Source organism: Acanthisitta chloris, unplaced genomic scaffold (assembly GCF_000695815.1).
Source record: "Acanthisitta chloris isolate BGI_N310 unplaced genomic scaffold, ASM69581v1 scaffold810, whole genome shotgun sequence".
NCBI lineage: Eukaryota > Metazoa > Chordata > Aves > Passeriformes > Acanthisittidae > Acanthisitta > Acanthisitta chloris.
In genome coordinates, this window is record NW_008653112.1 from 23,194 (window position 1) to 31,516 (window position 8,323).

Consider the following 8,323-nt stretch of genomic DNA (forward strand, 5'->3'; position numbering starts at 1 on the left):
GGGTTTCCACCAGCTCCATTCCTCTGCTCCAGCTTAGCAAAATCATCAGCAGCACACCCAGAACAGCTCCTCCATCCTCGTACTAGGAGATGAGGGATGGATCTGCTGCTGCCTTTGGGCCCCGGAGAGTTGGAGCCCATTTGGGGCAGAAAAAGGGGGGATTTATGCCACTCCTCTATGTCAGAGCAAGGCGAGAAGGGAGCAGAAATTAAAAAGGAAAAATAAAATGAAACAGATGTGGGACAGGCAGAGAGGTGGCAGCACAGGGACTGCGGAGTTGGACTGCTGCTTGGGCAGCCTCTGGCACAGCTGTATGCTCCTGCAGGTCCCCTCCAAGCCTCTGGCACAGCTGTATGGTCCTGGGAGTCCCCTCCAAGGCCGCAGCCAGGTATTGCTGAGAAGGTCCTGCCAGTGCAGGGGTCAGCCCCTCTCAGGTATTGCTGGGGGGCAGCGGCGGCAGCTACCTGGTGCTCTGCAGTTCCTCCCGCAGCCAGGTGGGCAGAGTCTGCCCCATTTTGTACAGGAGCTTGGAGAGCTCTATGTTATGGTCCCTGTAATAGTCCCGCAGGAAGGCGCGTGACTGTAATGGGAGAACAAAGAGGAGGGTCAGGGGGACCAGCCCTGAGCCCACTGCCCCAGCACAGCCCCCAGCCCTGCTCAGGACCATCCCAGGAGGCTTTCTGTGTACTCACATCTGAATCCATCTCGGGGTACTTCCTCCCTTTGCTCTTTCCCAAGCATTTTGTTTTCCCTCCATCCAGAAGCTGACACCAGAATCCTTTCTTTGGATCAAACCTGTGAAGCAAGAGTTCTGCCTGACCCTCCTTGCTCCCACACCTTCCCCAGGCAAGCGTCCTGCCCAGCAACCCCTGGTGCTGCCCATCCCAGCACCGGGCACTTCACCTCTGGAACCCACAGCCCAGCTAACATCTCATTACCAGCTCCCTGGTACAACAGGTTCCCCCTGCAGCTATGCAGTAAGTAGCCCACCAAGGCTCACTCATCACCATGTCACACTGCTCAGGGAGCATGAGGGTGTCTGCCTGGGTTTAATTACTATTTTCTGTGGCACCTTTGTCCCTGGATGCCCTCAAGTGGCCCATGGCACCTGGGTGCAGACTCAGAGTGGTCACATATATAGGCAAGTCCCGGCAGAAGAAAATTACTATTTTCACAGGTAAGTTATTATTTGTCTAGGAGCTTTGGAGGCTCTTGTTTCCCACAATGGGGTTAAATGTCTGGAAGGCTAGGAGGAAGGTGACACCTGTGGAGGTGCCACACGGCCAGCAGCAAAAGCTGCTCTCATGCATGCACGAGGAGGTAGGGTGCCAGGGCTCAACACATTCACCTGCATGACAAATGCACACCTGATCTCTGCTCCAGGAATCCAGAGCTGCTCCTGGGCTGCCCAGAGAGAGACCACCATGGTATCTGGATAAGCCTCAGAGGAAAGCTTGTCCTTATCAAAACCAGCAGCAGCTCCGTGGTGAGCTGGGGCTCACAGATAGCTCTGGTGTGCTCCCCCTGGACAGCTCTGGGTGTCCTCAGGGTAACCCACTGTGTGGAAGCAATGGCAGGTGGAGGAAGGTAAAGACTCACGCCAGGGTCTTGTGATAATCGATGAAGTTGGTCACGCCGAGGAATTTCTGGACTGTCTCCATCACTTTGGCAGGTTCCGTTCGGAGCAGCTTGCCATCCAGCACCAGGATCTGCCAGGAGCAAAGCAGGGTGGTGAGGTGTGGCTGCCTCCCAGTCCTGCTCTCCTGGGGCATGACAACACCTTTGCTGCACCTTCAGCCATCTCAGAGCCAAATCTGCCACCAGCCTGCACAGTGTCCCCAGCTGCACACCAGTGTGCCCTGGTGTTCCCTTATATTGGATGCTGGAAAATGAAATGCAACTAAAAGCCAGGGCTAGGACCCACCCAGGACAACATCAGAGCTTTGGCACAGGGCTGCCCAACCCACAGCCAGTCAGGATTGCAACACAGCAATTATACCAGCAGAAGGCAAGTAATAGACTTTACAAGACTGACAGTGGAAAAATCATTCAGGGATTGATCCTGTATGCCCCAGCAGTGCTGCACTCTGCAGGTCACAGCAGGGTTGGCCTCCAGCTCCCGCTTTCCCTGCAGGCATGGGCAGCTTTGCCTATCACTTTTGTCCTGTTCAACGCCGTGGTGACAACCAAAGGGCAGCCCTGTGGGGGTCTGTGGCAGAGTATGGGAAAATGTTGAGTGACTCTGCAGAGCCACCCACAGCCCTCCACCCCACGCTCCCTTTCAACCCTGTGACAGAGGACATGCACAAGGACATCCTCATTTGTTGTCCATCACCAGCCTCACACTGCAAGGGTTCCCTTCTTGCACAGCATCTTCCCTCTGCCCCTTCTCCAAGTACTTTTACTCTTCCTCCAATAGTTTTAGGCTATAAGAAAAACAGCTTCCATTGGAGCACTCCTGCAGTGGGCCTTGGATCCAAGACCTCTTCCCCCCACATCCTTGCCTGGGTGAGGAGTCTCCCTGGGTGCTGTCACTGTGGAATGGTGTGCTCCATCCCTACCTGGTTGGCATGGTAGCTGTTCAGCCAGCGCTCGATGTGGGTGGCATACCAGCCTGGCACCAGGCAGCGGTTCTGCAGGGTCCGGAGCTTCGGAGCAGCCTCGGGTCCTGCTGTGATCACCTCGTGGAAGGTGTATTTTAGGGCAACTGGGTCATCGTGAGCTCGTTGGTGCTGTCAGGCAGAGCATGGCAAGTTTGTTCCTGAGGTAACCCAAATTCTGGGCTGCCCAGCTCTCAGGCCACCACACCATGTCCTTGCACGTCTTGTTCAGCCACCCCACCTCCCAAACTAAGCTCCTTGCCCACTGCCTCATGGGATTGCCTGATCCAGGGCAGAGGCAGAGGCTCACCTGATACCAGGAGTAGGCTCGATCCGCAGGGTTGATGAGGATGGTGATGACTTTGGCCTTGGACAGCAGGGCTGCAGCTCGCCGTGGAGCTACTTCAGAGTCAAAGTAGTTGGCACTTTTCTCAAAGTAGAAGTCGGAGGTGGTGTTGGAGGGGATGGGGAAGAACTCCATGTACCTGGGGGAGGCATAGTGTGAGGCTGGCAGACAGGCACCACGAGATGTCCCCAGCACCCTCCTTGCAGGTGACATCGTAGGTGAGAAAATCCACAGCACCACTTCTCCCATTCCCAAATGAAGTGGCATTCCCAGCTCAGACACCCACCAGTCGATGCCCTTGTGATAGTTGTGTCCATTGAAGAACTGTATCTCCTCAAAGGTCTCTGAGCTTGGGTAGTTGCTGCTCAGGTCCGGGTGCATCCCCAAGAAGAGATAAAGGGCAGTCGTTCCTTCAGAAAGACAGAAAGCAGGAGCTGACATGGGCCAAACCTCCCCCTGAGCTCTGCTTCAGGGAAGGAGGGCTGAGAAAGCCTCTCTGGGGGTGGGTGAGGTCCTGTCAAGCCTCCTGGCATGCCCACAGAACCGAAGGTGAAGGGAAGCACCTGTTTTTTGAGGCCCAATAATGAGAAGCTTTGGGAATCGGTCACAGGTCTTTTCTTTGGACCAAATGTCTTTGTGCCGTTTGTCTTCACAGGGATCCTGAAACAGAGTGGGGAGGATGAAAGATAGGGCAGCCTGGATGGGACTGCACACCACTGCTCAAGCCCCTCCAGCCTGAGCAAACACATAGGGAGGCCACACTGTTCAGCAGACAGGACACAGACTGGGCTTATCCTCAGGTCTGTGGGGCAAACTCCTTTCTGGCCCTGCCTGCAGAACCAAAGAGAGGTGAAAAACCACTGCTTACCCAGGGAATCTGAGAGAAATTCAGGTTGGAAGTGACCTGAGGAAGTCATTTAGCCCATCCTCCTGCTCAGAGTGTGGTCAGCTATACCCCATTTCCCTCTCCCAGCACAATAAACAGGGCCATTCCCATTCCAGGCATGGAAGGTACCTGCCACAGTGGGTCCTTCTCCTCGGAAAAAATCTGGAAGTATTTTTGTGCCAGCTGCACAGGTGGCAATGTCTGCAGTTTCAAATTGGTCCAGGAGTTGAGGAAGCGGACCAGGTGCTTGAAGGTGTACAGGCCCAGGCGGTCGTTGCCATAGTTGGACAGATGGGTCATGAAGATGCTGATCTGAAGTGGAGAGGACAGAGCAGGGGTTAGCAGAGCCTCACCCAGCAGCTATCCCTTGCAAACAGCTCCTGACAAAGGACATCAGGGACATGTCCCACAGCAGTGCCAGAACGGCTCTGCATGACACTTGTCTGTCTGTCCCCAGGTAGTACTCACAGGGTTGAGGAGCACAGTCAGGAACAGTTCACCCCCATTGATGATTTTGTCCAGCTCACTGGAGCCACCAGGGTATTCGTTGTAGAAGATGGTGTGCGTGAAGAGACCACAGGTTTGCCGAGGGAGTACCTGGGGCAGGAGAAAGATATGGATGGAGCAGGCAGAGGAACCAGGGCAATGAAATGGCCACACAGCCTGCTCCAGAATTCCACGGCTGGGTCCCCTTCCCCCAAACAAAAAAGCATCTTCAGCCATCGAAGGTCAGGACTAGCTTCACTGCCTCTCACCACCCTTGACTTGAATCCATACACACAAGGGAGGGATGTGAACAGAGGGAGAAGCCAAAAATTGTCCCACATACAGGATGAGCAGAGGGCACAGCCCCCTCAAATCAAAACATCTGAGCTGCCCAGAAACCACCCGCTGCGCTCCTGGGTTTTGGTGGGGGAGGCAAGAGGAGACAAGCACCAGAGACAGAGCCTGGCCACTCACCATGATGCCACTGTGGATGAAGCCGCGACGATAGCGAGCAGGTTTCAGGTGTGGGTACTCCTCTGTGCTTGTCACTTTGATTGACCAAACCTGCTTCCAAGCTTCATACAATTGCACATGGACAGGGTACACGCCCGAGTGGTGAGGGGCCACAGCGTACCCCATGTCAGTGGGGATGCCATGCTCCTGCAGAGAAAAGAGTGGGTGACTGTGGAGACCCCAAAATCACAACATCTCAAACCAATCTCTCCCCAAGGGACTGCCCATTCCCAGCTACAAATTATCTAGTCTTGCCTCTGGAGAGCAACCAGGGCAGGGCTGTGCCTGTGCATCCTCTCCTAACCTGGGCTGTCTCCATGAAAGGGAACCCAGGAGCAGATATGCTGGGTGGACACTTGCTCCTCTGCTTCACTCAAACCACCCTCATCCCTGCCTTCTGCTGGCACCCACAGAACAGCAGCAAAGCTTTTCTGCCAAGAATGAGGAGATATAGCTCTACAGGACTGTAAATTGGTTTATGCCAGTACATATAAAACAGCCTGGAAATTCTGAGCTGGACAACTGCCCAACACAAGTAGAGATGGTCTGGTCTCTCTCTAATTAAGCATCCCTAATTATCACACAATGAATTCAAGTTAGTCCAAAGATTCCTCTCTTAGGCATAGGACCCAATTATTATTACTGGGTCTGGTTCTACTTGTTTGGATTCAACACAGCTGTCAGTCAGTCACAGCACGACCTGGTGTCAGTGTTGGCTTCATCAGGGCCACACAAAGGTCAGCACAAGAGGATAGACAAACCATGACCAAGCCGAAGGTCAGAGCCTGCTTTCATAAACCAAACATGTCCCTCACTGCTCGGCCTGCAGAGGGAGTTTCCATCAGCCAGAGCCTCCCAGCACAGCCACTGCTCCAGGATCCCACATCATACCCTAGCACAGCATCACACTGCGCCAGGACCCCTTCTCCTGTCCTCCCTCCACCCACAAGCACTCCCACCAGCAGCATCTTACTCACGACAGCGAATTTCTTGTTTAAGGTCATCTGCTCGGCAAGAACCGACTGGTTGTGGAAGAGGTGAGGTTGCATGTGGCTCCACATGTGGGGGAACCACCAGAACTCCTTCACATAGGACAGTAGCAGGTCATCGCCTTCATCCTCAGCATCGGTACCTGCAGGCATGACACTCATCATCACCACCAGGCACACAGAGCCATGAGCAAACAGCTGGGGCAGAGGGAGGAGGAGCCCCTCTCGGTGACCAGGTGTCAGGGGTGCAGGGTGGGATATCCAAGGACTCTCCTGAAGCCCTGACATTGGCCTCTTTGAGCACCAACTGGTGCCCCAACACCAGCCATAGAGCACCCACAGGCAAAGCGATGCCCCTTGCCCTCCTCACCTGTATGGAAGAATTTCCCTGAGTATCCCAGGTTGAAGGTGAAGTTTGGGATGTGATTGCGCAGCTCATTCTGCGTGTCGAACAGTGCCTGGAAGAGGGGGAGAGAAAGCAAGGTGACCTCAGCACGTGGCCTCAGGGATGGCTGCCATGGGTGAGCACCCATGTCCCTGAGAGCTTTGCAGGAGGACTCCTAGGGGGACAGGGGATGCTCTGGAGACAGGAAAACTCATCTCTGGAGCATCCCTGAACAAGAACAATTGTCCAGCCCCACACATCCCCTGCCCACCCAGCCAGGACAGCACAACTGCACCTTGACATCTTCCACCTTCATGCGTGTGCCCTCTTTGCCCACAAAGATGTCATCGATATCCACCAGGATGTACCGGTCGAGGGGCAGGGACAGCCTCTTGCCCGTCAGGAAGGAGACAGAGTCCACAAAGACCAGTTTGTGCAGCCAGAAGTTGAGGTTGTTGCCAAACAGCACCCTCTGGATGCCGTCGTGGAGGCCCAGGTCCTGCATCACGGTGGTGTGCAGCGCGGCATCCACACTCATGTGCGGGATGGACTCAGCCGATTTGGTCTTGGCCAGGAGGACTGGCTCGTAGGTGGAGTGGTTGGACTGGAAGACAGTCCAGTCCTCCCCAGGGAGCACACCCTTCTCCACCTCGCTGGGGCGTGTGATGTAGAGCAGAGGCGACTTGGGGTTGATGCTGCAGTCCTTCAGCGCCAGGTTGGAGTGGAGGAAGAGTGGGAAGCCCTTCAGCTGGGCACTCAGCAGGCTGTTCTCGTTGGCCTGTGGAGGGGAGATGGGAGCTGGAGGAGACAGGACACTGAGGACAAGGCAGGGGCTCACCAGGGACACCAACAGCCACAGAAAGAGGGGAGGTGGCTCACCATCCCCAGAGAACTGGGTGCCGAGTCCTCCCCAACTCCTCTCCAGAGCATGTGGTGCTCTTATCCCTCACATACTCAATCTGGCTCATGTCAAATGTGCAGAGCACCCCAAGGCTGTGAGCCCTGGGCAGGAGAAGGGCTGCCTAGCTAAATACTTGCTCATGCTTTTGCTGAACCCCAGCAAGGTTCACTGCTGCGAAACAGGGATGCTAAAAAGCAACTGGCCTGATACCAGAAGTGTGTTTTTACCCTCAAAACACACAAAGGCCACAGAGCCCTTCCACAAGGAGAGGGCTGAAATGGTGCCCTCTGCTAGAAGCCTGTGCCCTGTGCCAGGCTGCAGGTTGGCTCCATACCAATTCAGGCTGCTTGCAGAAAGCATGGCGAGGGCCAAGAACCTGCAAGGCAGCAATACCCCAGAGCCCTCCTGCCCTCATCCAGCCTGGCCTCAACTTGCCCTGTGCACCCCCTTACCTTGAAGAAGCCGATGATGCCCACACCATACTCCACACAGTACTTGTCCAGCAGCTCCCGATTCCAGGCATCCAGGTTGACATACTTGAGGATGTTCTCATAGATGATGAGTGCAAAGCGTCCCCGGTCCTTGTCAGTCAGCGTGGGCATGTCCCCCTTCCCCGGGGCAATCTCTGTCCTGTATTTGAAGCGACTCGACTCCAAAATGGCCACAATCTCCTGGCCCAGCTGGGAGTAGAGGCTCTCCACAAAGACCAGCACCAAGGGGTCCGTGCGGGAAGAGTCAGCCACCTTGAGGGTCTTCAGTGGCAGCAAGCGGGAAGGGGCAACCTTGGGCTCATCGCAGTCCAGCCCCGCCACGTCCCCTGAGGGCTCCAAGCCCCTTTTCCACCCATATAAATAATACGCAGAGACAAAAACACTGAGCAGGCAGAAGGCAAAGAGCAGGAGCAACACCACCTGCGGAGAGAGCTGCCAGATACCGCGCCGTGCCCTGGCCAACACAGTCATCCTTGCATCCGCAGGGCGAGGTGGGGCCCCTCTCCCCTGCCTGCCCCCTCCCCTACGAGCCCTGGGGAGGGGAAGAAGCAACCAACCAACCAACAAAAAAAATAGGCAAAATAAAACTGAATACTAATAAATAAAAATCCTAGCAGGCTGCCTGTGCAGGCTCGCTCCCCTCCAGCAGTCGGGTGTCCCTCGCAGTCCGCTTCATGTCACCATGGCAGAGGCACCGAGAGTTCCCTTGCTGAGCCGAAATTCCTG

General features: G+C 55.3%; 1 protein-coding gene across 1 annotated transcript; it reads right to left on the reverse strand.

Annotated features, from left to right (window-relative positions):
- Nucleotides 1–460: 460 nt before the first annotated feature.
- Nucleotides 461–8,068, reverse strand: NDST1 (N-deacetylase/N-sulfotransferase (heparan glucosaminyl) 1). Its single transcript, XM_009079378.1, has 14 exons — nucleotides 7,559–8,068; nucleotides 6,501–6,983; nucleotides 6,191–6,278; nucleotides 5,809–5,963; nucleotides 4,793–4,978; nucleotides 4,301–4,429; nucleotides 3,962–4,144; nucleotides 3,510–3,606; nucleotides 3,233–3,356; nucleotides 2,911–3,085; nucleotides 2,562–2,732; nucleotides 1,600–1,709; nucleotides 693–795; nucleotides 461–580 (listed from the first exon to the last, which is right to left on the reverse strand). The coding sequence occupies exons 1-14, from the start codon at nucleotides 8,066–8,068 to the stop codon at nucleotides 461–463; spliced, it is 2,634 nt and encodes an 877-aa protein (XP_009077626.1).
- Between the last annotated feature and the right edge of the window lie 255 nt (nucleotides 8,069–8,323).

Excerpts from the sequence above, each read along its gene's own strand:
- NDST1 (XM_009079378.1), bottom strand. The coding sequence starts at position 8,068 with ATGACTGTGTTGGCCAGGGCACGGCGCGGTATCTGGCAGCTCTCTCCG. Across the intron at positions 3,357-3,509 it reads TATTGGGCCTCAAAAAACAG|GAACGACTGCCCTTTATCTC; the intron begins GTGCTTCCCTTC and ends GTCTTTCTGAAG. Across the intron at positions 796-1,599 it reads GATTATCACAAGACCCTGGC|GTTTGATCCAAAGAAAGGAT; the intron begins GTGAGTCTTTAC and ends CTTGCTTCACAG.